This window comes from Epinephelus fuscoguttatus, linkage group LG4 (assembly GCF_011397635.1).
Source record: "Epinephelus fuscoguttatus linkage group LG4, E.fuscoguttatus.final_Chr_v1".
Lineage (NCBI taxonomy): Eukaryota > Metazoa > Chordata > Actinopteri > Perciformes > Serranidae > Epinephelus > Epinephelus fuscoguttatus.
Window position 1 is genome coordinate 6,423,341 of NC_064755.1, and position 21,272 is coordinate 6,444,612.

A 21,272-nucleotide genomic window follows, 5' to 3' on the forward strand; every position below is an offset into this window, starting at 1 on the left:
GACAAGTGGGTTATAATAAAAGCATTTTTTTTGTACCAGGCTGTAAACATGTTTATTTCTGCTTTAAAGTTGGGCATTTTAACATGGGAGTCTATGGGGACTGACTCGCTCTTGAAGCCGGCCTCAAGTGGCCTCAACCTTACGGTTGTGTGCCTCTGCCAACTGCAGTTTTTAACACTTCTGCAATGGCTTCATTTTACAGTCCCGGAGGCTCCTGCTTCAGTGCAGCAATACGTAGAACTAAAAGAGAAAAATGCCAAATTATGAACAGAGCAATGACAAAACGTGAACATCTAATTTAAAGGATGACGATAATGTTATTGTCAACAAATCACATGAACAAAACTGAATTACCACCTTACGGTTGTGTGCCTCTGCCAACCAGTTAAGTTACAGTTTATATCCATGTCTCCAGACTCACATGTAGGCATGACACTTAGCAATGCTTCAAATAAGGATACTTCAAAGAAGCTACACATTCTAAAATGTGGATGTTTCATACATATCTACAACCCCACAGCACAGATCCACACGGTCAGCACAGTTTCAAAATGGGCCCCCAAGATTAATGTCACCAATTCAGTATCTGACCAAATGCCTCCTTTCTGCTCCTGAGTTATGGTGTTGAATAATGGCCAGAAAAGTGTTTCATGCAGAACATTATGATATCACTGTTCAGATGACCTTTGACCTTTTGGATATAAAATGTCATCACTTCATCATTTTTATTCTATTAGACATTTGTGTGAAATTGTCACAATTAGCGTATGAATTGTTGAAAGACCCAAAACTTGTTTTGTGAAGTCACAGTGACCTTTGACCACCAAATTCTAATCAGTTCATCACTGAGTCCAAGTGGACGCTCATGCCAAACTTAAAAAAAATCTTTAACATGATTTTGAGATTCAACATTCATGAGAATGAAACAAACGTACAACCCTAAAACATAATGCCTCTGGCCATAGATGTTACCAGCATTAGGTTGATCCTACAAACAAGTACTGTATGTCATACACAAAGCTGGAAATATATTTTGTTTGCTGGTGCTGCAGAGCTCCACTGTTGTCCAAAAAATATTCAGTGACTTGAATAACACATCACTGAGTCGTACTGTTGCACTGGGTGAATGACCATGACCATGTGCACTGTAGTTTACTTTGACTCAATCCTGCGTACACCATCCTGCTGCTAGAAATACTCACTTGAGCAGAAAATGTGAATAAATGCATGGCTGAAAATAGTCCCCAACAAATACATAAATTCTTCTTGTCTGAGTAAAAGGCTTATAAAGACTAAGCCCTGTCTAGATTTAGGGCAATTTAATGGTGCTAACCCATTTAGTAAATCACTATTTTGAAACTAGCTAGTAGCTACTTAGGACTTAACACACAAAAAGTATTAAACCGCTAGTGCATCCATGTGTATTGGGAAATGTCGGAGTCTTTTTAAAAATCAAATTCTGGACCCAGACAGAGTAGGAGAGTCCTGAAAAATGTAATAACACCCTGTTGGTTTTGGTGGGTTAATGAGATCTGTTGACCATGACTAAAAAAGAGAATAATGTAACCTTTTTCTTTCCTGGCAAAGATACTCAAAGACACAATTAAATACAGAACTGCTTCACAGTATGGCAAAAAAAAAAAATCTCACTCATCTCACTTTTTCCCCTAGAAAATACAACAAGACACAACTGATCAAAATCATATTTTTCAGGAGTTTGCTAGGCTGAGGATCCGTAGAGTGTTTTTCTTTTTTTGGTTTGTGAGTGTATGTGACCATCTAGACAAAAAGCACTGCACCAAGTGACTTTTCCCTGAGCGCTCTGACCCATTTACAAAGCACCTACGCTATACTGGGGAATTTGTGGTAGAACCAGTGAATACTGTTATTATTATTATGCAGAGAAGGTGTAATATTCTTGTGCTTCCACTTCTGTGGCATGTTCCTCATTTTAGCCCGAGTAAACATGATCACTGCTGATGATAAAAGTGATGTTTCAGAAAAAGTTGATGTTAGAATTTCCACTCTTTGAGCTTAATGCCCCTACTACTTTTGACTTCTGTTGTTGTGTGACAAGGTGTAAGAGAATAAATATAAGAATATTACAGCAATAACATGCTGGAGTTTGCACTAACCTGTCTCCCTGGGGGGGCATGGGTCGGGGCCCTTGGCCTCTGGGCCGATCCATTCGAGGGGAGAGTGGAGGTCGGCCAGGAATCCTCTTATCGCGGCCTGAAAAACACCAGTTTCAGAGTTACTGAGGCTGTTTATACTGAATGGTTTAGAAGTGTGGCTTTTGGCTATAAGTTAGTTTATCAAAAATCACATTACTGTTGTTCTGGAGACTACACAGCATCTCTCTTTAACAGCTGTTATCATGTAATGAAAAGTCTAAACCTTTACATTGGGTAAGGCAGATTAGGTTGTGGGCTTGTATGTGCTATGTAATAAACATTTAAAGGACAAAAGAGACAATGCTATTCACAACCAAACTGTACTTCCGAATCAGAAACAGAACAAGAAGTAATCAAACCATGGAGACCTCCGTGACGTGTTGTTTGATTAATTTGTGCAGTTCCCTGTAACCCATGAGACACTGAACATTAGAAAATATTGTACTGGCAAGTAGCAATTGATCAGATGACTAGTAAGACAATGTACTAGCAGTGAAGATGCAAGCATAAGGCTCATATAAAATTTTAAACTTTGATATGACACTTTACAGCCCCACTGACGTGTTTTGTCACCATAGGAACTAACAACAATCACCATTCTTTTGTACTAACCCTCACAGCAAACAGTTCATTCTATTTTCTATTCATTTTCATTCATTCATTCATTCATTTCTGAGGTGGGATTTTTTTCCCCAAAACTGATCAATAACCTGATTGATAAAAGTTTTACGACTAAACCATACAGTGAATATATGGACCCTAAAATCAAAACAAGCAGCTGAAAGAGGCTAAACGGGTCAGTAGGGCTGCAGTGTTGTGTTTCAGTTCTCAGGATTTACCACACATGCATTTATTTGTGACAGCCTGCCATGATTAAAACATCTGCTGCCACAAATAGATTTTCTGTTTATGGAGCTGGACCGTTAATTAGAAGTGCTACTAAAATATATAAACCTTTTGGTTAGTTAAAGCACCACACTGTTGGAGTGATAAGCGCACTCAGGCGAAGAGACAGAGCAGCAGAACGTCAAGTGCAATGAAAGTCAAACATAATCGTTCCATTTTGCTGGGTCTAAAAGTTTGCATTCACTTGCAGCAGCTGCTCCTCTCATACATTGATCTGATCTGATCAGCTCTTACACATGAGTCACAAACTGCTGCTGAGGAAAAAAAGGAACTCATGGACATGGAGAGTTCCACCTGGTCACAGACCTGAAAAAAGCTCAGAATTTAGAGATGGACACAGGATGAAACAAAGGGATCAAATGATCAAATAATAATTTCTGCACAAATGTGGGCATTAGTTAACAAAATGTCAATGTTAGTAAAGGTCTAGAATAGATCTAAAATATACTACTAACTATACCTATTAAACATGTCCATGTGTACTTGTCTAGAGTTTGGCCAAAGTATCACAGCAGATTACATCCCTTAGATACTGGATGCTGAATGGTATCACACAAACTGCATCATGTCAGATGGACAAGAGCAAATCCTTATTTCTTTAAAAAAAAAAAAAAAAAAAAGCCAGAGTCGTTCCCATATATTGGTCTAGGTCTACTGTGTATTTGTGTGAAACAGCAAAAGATGGTTGGGAGTGAGTAGGCATACATGCTGTCAGTCAGCATGTTTCTCACCTCTGTCTGGAGACATGGCCATTCTCTTGCTGAGGGGGGAGCCTGGCCTATCTTTGTCTGAAGGCAGGTACCTCTTTCTGTTGCCCTTATCTCCCTGCTGCAGGAAAATAACAAGACATATGGAGTCAAGCAATGAAAATAAGAGAAAATTGGCTGAGTGGAGGGAAATATTTCAGTAATAATAAAAAAGGTAAAAAAAATTCAACAACCAGCACCTCTAAACTCACTAATTAACATGTTATATATTGTATGTTTAATCCATACAAAAAAATAAAAGAAACTGCAAAACAAACAAAAAAGTTGTGGTTTTACTGAGGGTTATGTGCCGGACTATTTCTTGGCTGGAAGCAATGACTTCCTGTAGTGGAAAAACTCAAAGCAACAAAGCGAATAAGTGTATTTCCCAAAATGTGGAACTATTCCTTAAGGAATCGGTTTAATTTAAGACTGGACTATAAACATTAGCACTGGGCAACCTATTAGTCCCAAACATCCCAGCCAATGTACAAGTATGCATTTAGTTTTACTTGTAAATACCACCTTTGTCAGCAAAGTTACATGATGTGTACTTTTCCAGTTACTGCCATCTGCAGTATAGGGCTGGCTCAGTTAGCCAGTCCTATACTGCAGATGGCAATTCTTCGTGCCACCTCTATGTTATACAACGACTTTTACTCTGATAAAGGCCAAAGCGGGTCAAAGGATAGGATAGGATAGACTTTACTGTCCTAGTAAGAAATTTGCCTTGGACACTATTAGCTCTATGTGTGGTTAGAAAAGAGCAGAAGAGCGTTTTAGTCTGTCATACCTGCACCGGAACCAACATCGGTGCTGTACCAGAACTGATACCAATATTGGTTCAAATATGACGTCACAGTGTCTACAGTATAAAATCACAGTAAAACAAACTGCAAATACATTCATCCATCAATTGCAAAGGTTAAACATTTTGTAAAACAAAACAAAGGTAACCTTATTAAGGAGGGTGAGTTTGATGTCTTTGTGGGAACCTGAACCTCCGTAGCTTCCTGGCGGGCCCATGGTGCCAGGTGGGGGATGTACAGGATGGCCACCCCTGCTACCGGGTCCTGATCTAGGCATGGGGTTGCCTCCTCTAGGTGGAGCACCGGAAGGGTCAATCTTTCTGCGGTCCTCCCTGAAGGGTTCATCTTTCTTTGATGGTCTCTCTGTGATGACGACAGAAAACCAGTCATCCAACCAACCAATCATCAGTTCTACAATTCCCATAAAGAGAAAAAATAAAAACATATAATAATATAAAAAAATATTTTAAAATCTTACTACTTTTATACCTACCATTTCACAATTTTCTTTTCACCCAATTCTTTAAACTCTGTTAGCTATAATGTGTGGTACTTCTAACTTAATTAAAGCCAATGAAAAACGAAACCTTAGTTTTGAAGAACAAGTGCAAAATCTCAACTTTGAATACCTCTGCCAGCAGAGTCATATACTTTCACTAAACAAGTTTCTTTCATGACTGAAATACTAGTTTTGTTCACTAATTCTTTCCAGTCACTTCTACTTTTCTGTCTTTTGATTACTGTTGAGCTTCGTCAATTAAACTTAAGACTTACAGCACAGATGTTTTATACTAAAATCCTTCCAGTTGTGCAAGGGGCATAATCCCTATCTTTCCTGTTAGACTTTTACTTTGAAACATCTACAGGAAGTGAGTGTAACTGACAGTAGTTCATCAACGACCATAAAAAAAACACTGTTTGGAAAAAAGCCACTGGAATTAATTGTTGAATGAAAGAAGCATTTGTTTAAAAACAAAACAGCAGCAGAGTGTTGACTATAAAATGACACTGTTGCACTGATTAAATTGGTGCTGTAGTAATATCCATTATGCTGTTATTTACCATCAGAGCATATGTGGTACAGATACTTCCATACCCCCAAACTTATTTTAACCAAGCCTTTAATTGAAACTTGGCCATTATTTGAATACCCGTTTATGAATTTATGATTTGAATGTTAAGCTGTTGTGTAGCAGCCTGCCAGCTGCGTGGGGACTTTGTTGCCCACACTAACCCCTGTTCTTGTCTCTGCTGTGTGGAGGCCGGTCCCGCGCAGCCCCTCGCTCCTTGCGGGGGTGATTTGGTGTGGGTGAGCGGGAGCTGGCAGAAGACACCGGACTGGCCAGGTCAGCATACATATCATCCGAGTCTGCGCTACGCACGGAGCTGCTGCTGGATGATGCTGATGACACTGATGACACGCTGCTCACACTCAGCGATCTGCAGCAAGACACAATAATCAGTTGTGAGATGCTGATTCTCAGCCACAAAGGGAGCGCACGCACGCACACAGCCCGAACAATACCAATCGTACCTGGATTTCCTGGAGGGTTTCCAGTCAGAGACAGCACATGAGGGCAAGACAAAACAACACTGAATTATCCAAGATTAAACTCTGTAATCAGAATAACCCATTATATATATTTAAAATACCTTTGAAAATACCATTGTATATCTATCACTACCGGTATATATCAAATCTAAAAGCAGCCAATTATAAGTTCTATAACTGTGAAGCTCACAATGCCTGTGCAATGTTCCTGTGACAAGATTCATAAAATAAAAAAAAACTTTTTTTAAAGAGTCCAATTTTACCAGTTCAGAAAGTAAAAATCAAAACAAATCTTGAGATGATCTTCTGCTTGTATGTGTTGACTTAAATTAAATTACATTATGTACCGACATGCTTATATCCTATCTTTCTGAAAGTGTGATAGCAATGTAAACCCAAAAAAGCTTTGTGGCTTTATCAAAGACTGCATAGAACAAGTTTGTGTGTGCACAACTGTACAAAATAAACAATAATTAATCCCACCTGTTCTGCACACATCTGCTTGTTCGCAAATAAGGTTATTTACATAAATTACAAAATGCAATATACTGTCAACAACAACAACAAAAACAAAGTTTTTGGCAAACTGCAGTTCTGTTGACAATGCTCACAGTGAGTACCTGGATTTTCGAGATCCTGAGCGTGAGCGTGACAGGGAGTTGGAGGAGGATCTGGATCTGGATCTGGAGCTAGAACCGGTATAACTGCTACCACTTCCACTAACACTCCCACTCACAGTTCGCCTGGAAGAGACAAACATAGAAGAACAGCAGGTTGTGTCTTTTTTTTTTTTTTCTTAAATCATAGGCTTTGATTTAAAAATCTGAACCAAAGTGTACTACCCAGCTGCTTGGTCAGGAATGATCAAACTTCGCACATTAAAAAAAGGAGGAAAACACACACACACACACACACACACACACACACACACACACACACACACAACACACCACACCGAATGCAGGTTAAATGAAACACACAGACCTTTTAGGGCACAAAGAACACAATGTAAATTTGCATCAGATGGTGGAATATTTAGTATCTGTTAAAACTTCTGCCTAATTTAACTGTAGACATATCTTTAAAAACTCTGTACTCAAATGTGAAATCCACAAGTAGGCTGATGAAATCTCAAAAACAACAACTTCTTCAAATGGTAACCAAATGGCCAACAATCAGCAACTGTTGAAGAGTGTGTGAGAGCAGAAGCGCTACTCAAGTATCTGCGACGTGTTGATACTAGGAGCAAATGTAATGAAATTCCTGTTCTTCTCAGGAGATGACAGGTCGACACTGGGGAAACAGGGCAGTGGTGTATCCCACAATTAGGTCTATTCGCTGCCGGTGTTTGGCCACAAATAAGCCCCTTTATGACTGCAGGAACATTCCCCCTAGGAACCAGAAACCTTTTGAGGAACTTAGTGCATTTTGACCTGGGTCTAAATCAAGTTATGGGGACATTGTTTTTTACTCCCCTGATTTGGGGGGCTTTCTGAAAGTACAGGAACCTTCGGAGTGGGGCTTGAAGGGATAACCATCTCTGATTGGTCAAGTAGACACAGCACTGCTGTTTCAACTTGTGTACCGCTTCGTTCACAAAACAGGGAAGTGCTCTAGTATCGATTTAGGACCATTTTAGGACAAGAGGGGAACATTTCTCTTTGCTTGATAACATCTGATGTCAGCTTCCTGACTCATTTTAAAAAGACAGAGAGAGAGAAAGAGAGACAGATTACACCAGCGAGCTGACAGCATAACATGGGCAAGTGAGCTGAGAGAGGGACAACACTACGGTGCTGTGAGAAAGCCAGTGAATGATAAAAATAAACTTTTTTTTCCTGATTGTTCCACCGCAGATACATTCTAAAGCACAAATAAATAACCATCAAACACTCAACAGACGACTTACGGTAAGGACAGTCGTCTCAGTTTGTTTTTCCTCCAGCAGTGAGCAGTGAGCTAAAACATCAGATTTTTTTTAACATGTTCTTCAGATTAAACAGACAGGCACAATGAAATGCAGGCTGCAGAGTCAGGGGCCTCTTAAAGTGCCTTCACTGCTGAAGCTGCTGCTGTCTGTTGGTGAGTGAACCCGACTGTAATAACTAACTTCCTGTTTCCAGAACACTGGCATGCACATATTTCTTTCAACTCATACAGTATGTTTGCATCATGTCTTTCCCTCTTTAACTCTCCTGCACTAAGGCATTTTGTTGTTTTACTGGTTCTCATATTGGAGCAAGATGCAAGGCACTCACTCCAGGGGCACGTAACTTCAATGCTAAGTGCTTTTATATTACTAACGTGAATGACACAAATTTGTGTAGTCAATACCAAGTTGAACTGAATTCCTTGCAAGACATTGCTGCTGGGGGTGGCACAGTGGTGCAGTGGTTCACACTGTCACCTAACAGCTATGTGGAGTTAGCATGTCAGGTTTAGTTTTCCCCAGGTTCTCCGGCTTGCTACCACAGGCCAAAGAGATACAGGTTAGGTTAATTGGTGACTCTAAATTGAAAGTAGGTGTGAATTAGGGATGGGCAACACAAGCAAAAACACTATTCGAAAATTGTGGCGAGATCCATTCATCTTTAAAGGCCCGAACATACTCGGGCGGAACGGACTCCACGGAGGTTCGCGCGGACTCAAAGCGGACGTCTGCAAGCCCTGTGTGCACACACCAGTGACTGCTCGGCATGTATTTTTCACATCGCGGGGATTTTTCACGGACATTTTTACAGGAAACTACAACGCGGAAGTGCGCTCGACTATGAAAGCCCGAATGACTGCGGACATACCTCACGGAGTAGTAGTCTCTGCATGTTTCTCCTGTTTGTAGAAGAGCATCTCACACCGCTGTAGCAATCCTAGACTGCCCTCGTGCGGTTAGGAGCTGAATTGCATGTCAAATAAAGGGGGGGAAATAAGACGGCGAAGAGTAATAGTCGCATTAAAAAAATCAATTTTTCAAAAATAAAACGACTATTCCAAAATTGAAAATCGTGACCCATCCCTAGTGTGAATGTGAATGTGAGTGTATATGGTTGTCTGGTGACCTGCCCAGGGTGTACCCCACCTCTCACCCAATGACAGCTGGAATTTCCCCTCCAGCGACCCTCATGAGAATAAGTGGTTACAGAAAATAGATGGATGGACATTGCTGCTCACATTACTCAGTCCCTCCAGGTTGCTAGCTAGGTTGTAGCAGCACAAATCCACCTAATGGAGGCTGGGTGCCCCAGATTCAAACGTCCAAAAAACACATAATTGAAACCACAGAATATCTCCATACTGCTCGTCTGTAGTGATCCAAGTGTCCTGAAGCCCCGACATAAGAAATTGTTGGTAAAAATGTCATTTGAACTCTGTTTTTAGCCTCATTGTAGCATGCAGCTCTGACTGCCTCTCTGTACACCGCGCTCACGTGTGTGCGATTGCTCGAGACCGTGAGACATGGGCACCGCCTTCATTTGTGTTCACGTGCTTTCGCTGGCCTCGTGCGCAAGCGTGCACACGTGAGCTCGGTGTACACAGAAGCAGTTAAGAGCTAATGAGGCTAAAAACAGAGTTCAAATGACGTTTTTCCAAACAACATTTTATGTCGGGGCTTCAGGACACTTGGATCACTACGGATGAGCAGTATGGAGATATTTCGTGGTTTCAATTATGTGTTTTTTGAAAGTTTTAATCTGGGACGCCCTGCCTGCATTAGGTGGAGCTGTGCTGCTACCCCCTCTCCCCTTGGATTTCCGTAAGGGATGTGAAGACTCTGAAACTTCACCTGAGCCTTCCTCAGCATATGGGTGAGTAGATAATGGCTGAATTTTCATTTTTGGGTGCACTATCCTTTTAGTGGCTAAAGGCCCTGACGCACCAAACCAACAGTTGGCCAACAGCCAATGTTGGGTCGTCTATCGCCATAGTCTTTGCGGTGTGTCCTGCAACGTTGACGTTTTTTAATTCAGCTTGTTGAACATGTTGGGGATGGTGGAGCATGTCAGTAAATGAAATCACTCTTATCTGCAGTTCAGCTCAGTGCACGAAAAAAAAAAAACAGAAGTGAGGAATGTAAACAAAGAGCTAAAGTCCAGAGGGGGTGAGACCAAAACAAACTTGTTATATATGGTAAGATTACTTTTCTTTAGCCATTGGTTTGTTATTGTTCACTGATGCATGGAAAATATGTTTAGTTCTTTCAATACTGGATTGTGTTGTTAAAGTGCTAACTGGCTAATTGGCATCAAAACAGTCCTCCGATTTCCCTTTGTTACTGAAGATTACAGATGACTGCCATCTGCTCATTTGGAGAGATATTTTCTCTCATGCAGGCAAAGAACGTACGTGCTGGTTGGCAGTCAGCTGTAGTCCTTGTGGTGTGTTCATGTGCAACTTTTTGGCCAAGACACAGGCGATGTGAGGCGATGCAATTCATCACCGCTAGTTAGTAGACTTCGATGTCAGTTTGGTGTGTCTGGGCCTTAACATTACTCAATGGTTATTAAGGGGTTTAAGGACAGAGTCAAGCCATTTTAGCATCTGTTTGAGACTGTTGGGACAGTTAAATGGCTCTGTGTTGGATGTTAGCTGCTGCATTAGCTCATGCTAGCCGTTCACAGAGAGCAGGTGGAGAACAGCTCACTGAGACAGATCTTCAGCACTGCTCCAAATGGCAGCAAAACCTGATCATTGGCGATCAACTGTTGCTCCCCCAACCATCACAAATAGATTCTAACTCCGTGGAAAAGACTGAATGCTCATAATAATAGGCACGAAAGCCAGAGAGCATTGCATGTATGTTTGCAATTTTCATTTGCCCCTGCAATCATTGCAAAAAAAAAAACCAAAAACAAAACAAAACAAAAAACCTATAAACCTTGCAACATGCATCACAATATTTTAGAAAAGCTGCTGTGAAATCAGGCATTTTGGGCCGCAACAATCCCAGAAAAGGCCCGCAAAACTCTGGAGGGAATGATTACTAGTCAGCCTGTTGCAACAATGGAGATTTGATATACATAGTAGCAGTGTGTTTCAACTAAAGTGCAATCAATAAAAGATAATGTTAATGTTTTGTGACTTTTGATAGTACTGTAGAGGATGAACTAAAACCCATTTTTTTGGTGTTATGTGTTGTTGACCAGTTTGATGAACCTATACAAGACATTAAGACACTACAGCTGTCATGTTCTGAATGACACTTCAACCCACTGCCCCAGCCAGTATCACTCAGCTATATCACATCTGTCAATCGGAGGGAAGTACTGTCTAAAAGGAATAACAAACAGGTGTTAGAACTGGTTTTCCAGGATAGTTTCCAGCCTTGTGACCCATTCTGCCTACACTCACACCCACAGATGAAAACAGTGTCACACACCCTTACTGTTCTTTCCTGCCCTTTAGCTGTTCTTCCTCTCTGTGCAGTTTTTCCTCAAGCCTTCCACCCACTCCTCGCCCACACATCATTTCTATGGTCTTTCCCCAAATGGATACATCTGCAGTATCACTGTGTGCCACACACTAACAAATATGCAAATGTGTTGGGCAATACTCTTCTGCTTGTTGCAAATGTATCCGTTTTACAATGTCATCCACTGTCGACATATTTCCTTGCAAATGCTACTTCATAAACAAACATGCAGGAAGGCCGACATTCTCCCACCCACATGCACGTACCTGATACTAACAGCACTCCACATTACACGCACACATTATATTTTAAGGAACCCTAACCAAGTTTTAAAATCAGTGTGACCAAACACCAAAGCATGTAAATGCTGTGAAGCGTGTGCAGAAGGATTTCAGTTTTTTTTTTTTTTTAAAGGTTGGAGCGTCACCTCATCTCCTGCTCTATCCTGCTCCAGTACCGCTCATACCATGAGTTCAAAGCATGCATGACCCAGAATGCATCTGTGTAAAAATTGTCTGCTTGGTTTACAAATACTTTTAAAAGAAAACTCAGCAAACACAGAGAAATTTCACTGGAGCAGAGTGAAATTTGAATTTAGCTCAGGGTGAGCAGTCTGGAGCAGAGGGAACTAACAGCTCTGGGAGCTAGGAGCAGGAATTCTCAACACCTCACTCTGCTCACATGCTCTGCAAGTCACAATGAAAACTCATTCCATAGCTGTAACATTTATGACAAGGCCTAGGTGTTGATTACTTTCCCCTGAAAACAAAGAGATTGTCTTCACCTCTGAAGTGTAGTTCAACAATGCTATGGCAATCCATTTACAGTAAACTGACTATTTTTAGACTACCTATCATATCGAAAAAGAACCAACACAAACTGTGTTTGGTTTGTGTGTATACACATCCACAGGTCTGCAAGGACAACATGTAAAATGCTGAATATGCTTCTATAAACATAAACAATGGGCCTCACCCATTAGTATCTACCTGGGTTTTTTCTTAAATTTGTTCATCAGAAAGGTCCAAAGAAAAGTCTACGTCAGATTCATGACACGCTCTTAAACTGCAACATTGTTTTTATAATGATAACTCCCATTGTCCTCATAAAATGAAAAGCGCGTGCCAATTGATCCTAATCAGTGAAGGTAAACACCTGGCCCATCCACCTTAAAGGGCATGAGACTGCAAGGCTGTGTGCACACAGAAATTAAAGAGAAGGAAGATTACGAAGAAGAAAAACGTTGACTTTTTGTCATATTGCACACTGCGTCGCTCGCGGCCAGTTAGGACACCACAAAAGTCTAAGCTCGTAAACCAGACCGGACAAGCAGAACTGGAAATTGACTCAACTCTATTTTCTGGTTATTCTTGCGACAACAGATGTCTATTCTAGATCTCATCCTATCTAGATGACCACATGGTTTTTGAGAACATTTTCGGGCATTTTCTGTTTTATTTAGACTGTGACAGAGACAGACAGAAAAGGCAGGGGAGACAGAGGGGATGACATGCAGCAAAGGGCCCATGCCAGGCCTGGACCCAGGCCGCTGTGGTAAGGACTTGGTCTTAACAACTAAAAGGCATCACCTGGTGAGCTACTGGTGCGCGCCCCCCCAGGACAATATTTAGCACGCACGCACCTTGTTGACTTTGATATGTTCAAAGTCTAAAGCTGTTATGGTAAAAGTAAGATACCTTGTTTGGTCTTAAGCATAATTCTACTAGTTGACTAAATTACATGAGAGTCAGCTGTCAACAGAAAATGCCTGTTTTCCTTGTAAATGATTCATTATGAAACCACTAATGCATATTTGGATGCGGGTCAACTAAAATGTCACAACTTTAGAATTCCCAAACAGGTGTTGTAAGTAGTAACGGGTCACACCAGATTGGACATCGGCATTTTGACCAGGTGAGACAACAGACTAACTGGAATGGGACTTCTTCTTTTCCTGATTCCTGCCGTAAATCAAATTCCTCTTGCAATATCATGTAATCCAACAGATTTTCAGTCAAAGCTAACCCCGCAGCAGATAATGTAAAACAGTACTATAGCCTCAAAATGAACTGGAGTTGATGGTGAGACACCTACCTCCGGGGAGGATGCTGCTGCCGTTCTTTCCGCCTATCTTCCCTCGGGTTGGGAGGTTTTCCAGGTTCCCTTGGAGGCAAGGGTCTACCCACTCCACCGCTGCCTGCCCCACCTCCTGTGCCCCCAGCCTCCCGGGGATTGGTGGGAGGCTTCCCTCCCTCTGGCAGGGGTTTGGGGGGCCTACCCTGCAGTCCACCAGGTGGAGGAGGACTGGGAGCTTTCTTCATGGGAGGCTTGTCCCTGCGAGGAGGGGGCATGGCACCCGGCTTCAGCGGCATGCTTAGGGATGGAAAAGGCACTTTTTCAAGCATGCAAACAGTGATGGGCAGGCATATGCCAACAACCAGCATGTCAACAGAGCACATGCAATGCTATAGCTAAAGATGAATAAAATATAATCAATAAACAGGCATGATGTAATGTGATGCTGGAGCAAGACCAAACTTCAGACTGCATTTTGCCTTGTTATGACAATTTATGAGTTACATTATTTACAACTATGGCAAAAACAAAAAAACATCAAAATAACAAACACACAAAAAAAGAGCTTAACACTAATGAGTGTATGTATGAAGCACATTATGTAAGTATGACTGACAATGGATTAAATGAATGTAAGTGCTTAAGAGTTACCCTTTAGCTAACACGGGGGGGAGATCTGGTTTGTTCTTGGTATTCCTTGGTGCCGCTGGACTCGGTGAGGGGGATGTGGAGAATGATCGAGACCTATAAATCAACAGTAAAGTAGTCATGAAAATGTCATTATGTTTACAGACTTGCACTCGAAAACCGTGTTTCTGAGCCTATGAATGTTCTTCTTGTCCTTACTGTGGAGGATCCAGTGTAACTTTACTGCAGTTTAATTCCAATTGTTGCTGTACTGTTAATCGACTTTGTTACAGTTGTCCTCATTGTTGTCACCTTTATGTTAAGAATGGTTATTTTAAATTAAAATTAATGTAATTTTTCTTTAGTGTGGCTAAAAATATGACAGCTAAACCTTGTTTTTCTCACATGTCTTTGGTCAAGAATCCAAAAACAGAGAAAATTCTTGATGAAATGAAGTCACAGGCGACCACCCTTCAGGGATGCAAACAGGTGTATGGTCAAAAAAGAGAGAGCTTGTCGAAGCTAAATTCTGAGTATTAAAATACACAAACACTAATTTGGAAGCACTGAACAAAGCAGGTAGATTGACCTACTACAAATAACATGTCAGTTTCAAACTAAGAGCCATCTGAATATGCATGAATGAATAAGTGTTGGATAATAGCTTTTACATCTGGACTGTATGATAAAAAAAGAAATTCTGAATATTCATGTACATATTCATATTCAATACACTCAATTTCCCTCATTCTGCAAATGAACAAAGTTGAATGTTTCAGCAAAACTACCAAAACAGAGTGCAGTTCAACCTACCTCTTTCTACCTACCTCTTTTTTTTATACCAGCTACAAGGTACTTGCTCACTCTGGCATTGATATAAAATGCGGAATGTTTATGGAATGTTTGCGTTGTTTGGCATGAAAATGACAACCTTAAAAATACCACTGTATTAGTTAATCTGTCTATATAAATATATAGCATGCAGTATGTGCCTGGACTTATCAGCATTTCATAAGCAACTGTTTAAAAATTACTTTACAAATAGTATATTTACTGCCCTTGAACTCTATCAAACCAACCAGCTGACCAAAAACGTGGAAAGAATAAATGACTCAATGAAAATGAAAGTAAAGAAGTTGCATATAACAAGCCATTTTACTTTCACTGTAACAGTGCTGGTATGCTGAACAGGATCTGAATATGAGTACATATTTCACACAGAATCTGAATCTGCACACTGCCTTTGAATCGTCCCCCTCTTGAAGTCGAATCTTTTAATCCTCTCTCTTTCTACAAATCTTTATTGTATTCTTTCTATATTTTGCCCACTTGTTAGCGAAATAGTTAAAGAACCTCCATTAATCGCGCAATTTAAATGTGAAAAGTCTCATTGACTGACCGTCACCTGTGTGTATGCGGAGAAGGAGAGGGGTGGAGGGAGCGGAGCTGTGGAAACATCCTGCAGTCCAACATACTATGTGTTTAAATAAATTATTACACGGATCTATATAGAGAAAGGCAATGTTTAGAGAGCAAGCCCAAATAAGCAACTCCACTTTAGAAACAAGCTAACAATCAGTTTGTTTGTGTTATTGTGTGACTTATGTGTTTTAAAGGGTGAGTGCAGATTCACACAATAACACAGACAAACTACCAGTGGCTGGCTTCGAGGAGAGCATGGATAAGTTTCACTTTCAGTTCAGTTCCTTGTACACAGTTCCTTGTTCCTCCTCTGTAAGGGCTGTCTGTTTGTGTAGTACTGAGCATACAATTAGATAAATGAGACTTGGCTAATAAGCTGACCTGACAACCCTGCCCTACGCGTAGTGCTCTATGATCTTTGATCCAGCAGCACATCATCCAAATGGATGGTTCACGCTTGGGCGTGCACTACACAGTTGTTTTGCACCCACCATTGTCATTTGTTCATTTCGTTTGTTAGTGAAATTATTAACCAGACTCTTCCATGTCCACAGCAACCCCCCCCCCCCAAAAAAACCTCGGATCTACACGATTCCCACAAGTCACTCATGATTGACATGAAAAAAGTGAGAGTCGGCGAAAAGCAAGCTGTTTGCAACCCTGAATTTTAACAGCAGCAAAACTACATCAACAAATCTGTTTAGAAACTCCCGTACAACTTGCGCAGTATAATCCAAGTCTCATTTATCCAATTGTATGCTCAGTACTACACAAACAGACAGCCCTTACAGACAAGGAACTGAACTGAAAGTGACACTTATCCGTGCTCTCCCTGAAGCCAGCCACCGGTAGTTTGTTTGTGTCACTGTGTGACTTTGGTGAATCTGCACTCACCCTTTAAAACATATAAGTCACACAATAACACAAACAAACTGATGAAGGCAGAGGTCGACCAGCAGCTCCTGTGTTCAGCAAGGTAAGGTACTCTTTTTGTCAATAGAGTCTGGCTTTACAGAGAGCATAGATGAAGTGTGACTTCCCCTTCAAGTTCCCCGTCGGAAAGAGCAGTCTGTTTGGGAAGTACTGAGCACACGACTGGATAAATGTGACTTGGATTATACTGCATGAGTTGTGTGACAGCTTGCAAACCGATGTTTTGATATAGATTTGCTGTTGTTTAATGCGTACCCCTAAGACTTCTATTCATAAGTACCTTTTCCATTTTTGGACTATTCGTTTATCAGAGGCATTCAAGTTCTCTTCATGAATTCAACTGAAATGAGAGACTGTCAGTCAGTGCTGTTCTGGTGCTGCTGCTTTGGTCTGAATCAAGATTCAAGATTCATTTATGTAGTCCCGAAGGAAATTTGTGTTCGACATACACAGGCTGCTACCTAGGACATAACACATAACATAAACAAGAAACACAAGTGCTGACAGTGCAGACATAAGGACATAAAGTGCGGTCGTAAAGTGCATACCTAAAGTCCATACCCACATACTCCATACAGACATACAATCATAAAGTGCCTACCTAAGTGCATACATACATACATACATACATACATACATACATTACCGGCCTGTGTTCAACAGGGTAATGGATAGTGGAATGAATGAAAATTTATACCTGTTCAAAAACCTTTTTTTATTTTTTACTGGGATTCTGTAACGTCTGCCAGAGGGTAACAGTTCGTATTCTGAATTTAACACATGAGAGGGGTCCTCAATTATTTTCCTGGCTTGTCTGAGTACAGTGTCTTCAAATATTGCTTGGATTGTGGGGTGCTCCCTCACCCCCATCACTTTCAGTGCACTGAGAGCTAGTCTGTTGATTTGGGACTTTAATTTCACAGTTAAATTTCCAAACCAAACAGAAATTGCATAGCGAAATATACTCTCAATCACAGCACGATAGAAAAGCAACATCACCTTCTGTTGGACACCAAGCACCCTAAGCCTACGTAGAAAGTGAAGTCGCTGCTGGATCCTAGTACACACACTGTTCACATGGACATTCCAGGACAAACTGCTGTCAATATGCACACCCAAATATTTGTATGAATCAACCTGAGCAATATTGACATTATGAATGAGTAATGGAGTATGGTCCCCCACATGACCAGGGTCAAAGACCATTTCTTCTGGGGGTTTTTTTGTGTTAACAGTGAGGTGGTGGTCCTCACACCACTGTACAAAGTTGTTTACCTCCTTCTTGTACACAGAGGTGTTTATTTCTGTATCCAGTAGACACAGGATGGCAGTGTCATCTGAAAATTTAATAAAAGAAACACTACGATGACTGCTGATACAGTCATTTGTGTATACCGTAAATAAAGGGGGAGAACTCACACACCCTTGAGGAACTCCTGTATTAATTGTTTTTGACTGGGATGTTGTCTGGTTCACTCTGACCTGTTGGGTCCTATTGGTTAAAAAAGAGTGATACCATCTGATGATATAAGGGTTAACAGACATCTGTTGAAGTTTACTAAGAAGGATGTGTGGCTGCACTGTGTTAAAGGCGGAGCTGAAGTCAACAAACAGTAATCTGGCATAGGCCTTGGTATTTTCAAGATGTTGCAAAATTGTCTGTGTTATAGTAAGAACTGCGTCATCAGTGCCACGGTTGTATCTATAGGCGAACTGATATGGATCTAACTGTCCGTGTAAGTTTGACTTCAGCTTCCCCACCATCAACTTCTCTAAGCACTTGACTACAATGGAAGTCAAGGCTACAGGTCTGAAGTCATTATTTTCTTGAGGGACAGCTTTTTTGGGAAGAGGAATGATAGTCGCCTTCTTCCATAGAGATGGAACTGTGTGCGAGTCCACTGACCTTTGGTAGACAGGGGCCCAAGCTGTTGTGAGTTCCTCCGCACATGTTTTTAAAAGGAAAGAAGAAATACCATCTGGGCCTGCCGCCTTGTTTGTTTCCAATCTTTTAAATAAGTTTGTAACTTCAGTGTGGTCTATGTCTATTTTTGGGACATCACCCCCAAATGATATGGTGCTAATGACATTATTACATTCAGAAGAATGGTCCTGTGTGTCAAACCTGAGATAAAAGTTATTTAATTCATTTGCCATAGAACTGTCATCTGTTGAATGTAATGGTTTCCTGGTAGGAATCATATTTGTAATAGATTTCATGGTGTCCCACTTTTTTTTTGTGTTCTTTGCATTAAAGTCCTTTTCAATGGATTCCTTGTATTGTCGCTTTGCTGCGTTGAGTTTCTGTCTTTGTTGCATTATGTCCTTGCTCTTAAAAGTAAGCCTCTTGCGTCTGATGCAGTCCTTAATGTCCTTATTAATGTATGACTTGCTGTTTGGGTATAAGACTTAATTGTCTTGTGAGGTATTACCACCTCCACACAGAATATAATAACGTAACATTTATTTATTATCAACTTAACATACACAACACGCACACACACACACACACACACACACACACACACTTGTTTACCTAGAGCGGCTGCCACTGAAGGAGCTGCGCTGAGAGGAGTGGCTGGAGTAGGAGCTGAAGGAGGAAGAGCGGCTACGGGAACGAGAAGACCCAGAGCCTGTATAGGATGAAGAGCGAGATGAAGACCTGCAACACACAATCACACAAAGCAAATTCGTGAGGATAAAATACACAGCTTTTTATAGGGGACCTCACATGCTTTTTTCCTTATTTTCTGCCATATATAAAATGTCATAATGTTGGATGTTCATCTTTCAAATAATGAGCTAAACACAGGTTCAAGTAATCCCTGTGATCAAAAACCTCAGGCTTCAGACTGTTCGGAATATTTTTTCTACTGCTTCCTAACTGCTGACAAGATGATGTCAGCATATGCCAGATTTCTTTATATGGTCATCTGCTCCAGGCACACTACTGCAGATCCTTACATTACATGCACTGCTACATGTAGCTACATGCTACCATCAGGAAAACACGTAAACTTTGTTGCTGATTTCGAAGCATCCACATTGGATTTTGAGGTTGGAGTCATTGTCACTGAGGTTCCTTTCTTGGTCAGAAATCTAACTCTAGGGGAGCTCCAGTTGAAATTTCCAACTGGGATCTCGGAAATTCCAACTTCCCAGTGCAAATGGAGCGTACCATTAAAGAGAGGGGCACTAAAATGGAGTGTCTCTGTAGTGAGAAATGGAGAAGAGTAGGTGTTTTTCTCTGACATTCAGGATGTACAGAATATGAAGTCATAATGTGGAGTGTCTCTGTAGTGAGAAATGGAGAAGAGTAGGTGTTTTTCTCTGACATTCAGGATGTACAGAATATGAAGTGCAGACAATAATGCCATCTGGCATGCGAAATATTTATGCTTTAGAGGTATCCAAGATAGCATGATTGACAATTCAACAACAACTTTCTTTGCATCGTAGCCACCCTTGAAATAGGCCTGAAAAGCTCTATTACGATTAGACAAAAGAATGGCAGTGCTAGGTGCAATCACTCTGCATTGTCTCATGCTATTGTTCAGTGACTTAAGACACTTCTTCATAATGAACCATAAATCCTCAGGATTACTGCATTCAACTTAACTTTGTCATAAATTTAATTTTACATATTTAATATTACTATTACTACCCCAATTCTAAAAAGTTGGGATGCTGCATAAAGCTTAATAAAAACACAATGCAATAATTTGAAAATCCTTTTTTGTCCTATATTCAGTTGAATACTGTATAGTCTCTATATACAGACTCTACATTCAGTGAATGTAGATTCTAAGTAGTAAAAGAGTGCACCCCTCAACCACATGGGATTAAGTCCTGCAAGGAAAAAAAAAAAATCTCTGCCCTGAAAAATGATTGACGCTACATAATCAACATAATGTCTCAAATGTTTCCACACTTGCAGGATCAACTTGGAATATTACACTCTTAAATGCTGTATATGTCTGCCACTTATACAATACAAATACAAATACAAATACAAGAGGTTGTTGCTTTGTGTATATACAATACACAGAGTGAGTAAACAAGACGTCTTCAGTTATTTGACTGCACCTAAATCCATCTGCACAGGGATATGAAATTATATAATTATGGTGATTATTACTTTGATGGACACCTTGATTAACTATTGAACAAATGACTTACCTTTATCTACTTCCTCATTATGATTAAAGTATTTCTTTGTTTCATCCCTTGCCTCGGGCATGTTTGACTGTTTTATGATTCTGTACCAGGGGTGTCGCACCCGTGGGGGATGGGGGTGTTTTGACACCCCCACTTTTACAGCAAGATGATTTCACCCCCCCACATTTTCACCCCCACACATTTTCCAAAGGTAAACCCGTTTGCCCACCCTGGCAGTGCACCAGCATACAAAAATGGAGCGCACCTCACCCCCCCCTTATGCTGCATGAAAAGGCATTGGTCAAATTGAACGGACATTCACCCAATCACAGACTGTTGTCCGCAACCGGCCGCCGGCCCGCGAAATTTGAAGTTATGTCAGTCAGAGCTTTTGTCACTCACCCATGGCTGACATTGAACAACATTGACACACAACAGAGAGAAGAAGGAGGCAGAGATGCC

At 40.8% G+C, this 21,272-nt stretch overlaps 1 protein-coding gene across 2 annotated transcripts in view; it reads right to left on the reverse strand.

The window, feature by feature from the left end:
• The window catches only part of zc3h18 (zinc finger CCCH-type containing 18), a 51,737-nt gene that overhangs the window by 1,790 nt on the left and 28,675 nt on the right, over positions 1–21,272 (reverse strand). For both annotated transcript variants that reach the window (XM_049575387.1, XM_049575386.1), the window contains exons 11-18: positions 19,189–19,314; positions 14,322–14,414; positions 13,689–13,967; positions 6,808–6,930; positions 5,870–6,075; positions 4,784–4,998; positions 3,812–3,908; positions 2,136–2,232 (exon numbers count right to left, since the gene is read on the reverse strand). In XM_049575387.1, the coding sequence (XP_049431344.1) occupies positions 2,136–2,232; positions 3,812–3,908; positions 4,784–4,998; positions 5,870–6,075; positions 6,808–6,930; positions 13,689–13,967; positions 14,322–14,414; positions 19,189–19,314 (1,236 nt within the window). The remainder of the gene's footprint in view (positions 1–2,135; positions 2,233–3,811; positions 3,909–4,783; positions 4,999–5,869; positions 6,076–6,807; positions 6,931–13,688; positions 13,968–14,321; positions 14,415–19,188; positions 19,315–21,272) is intronic.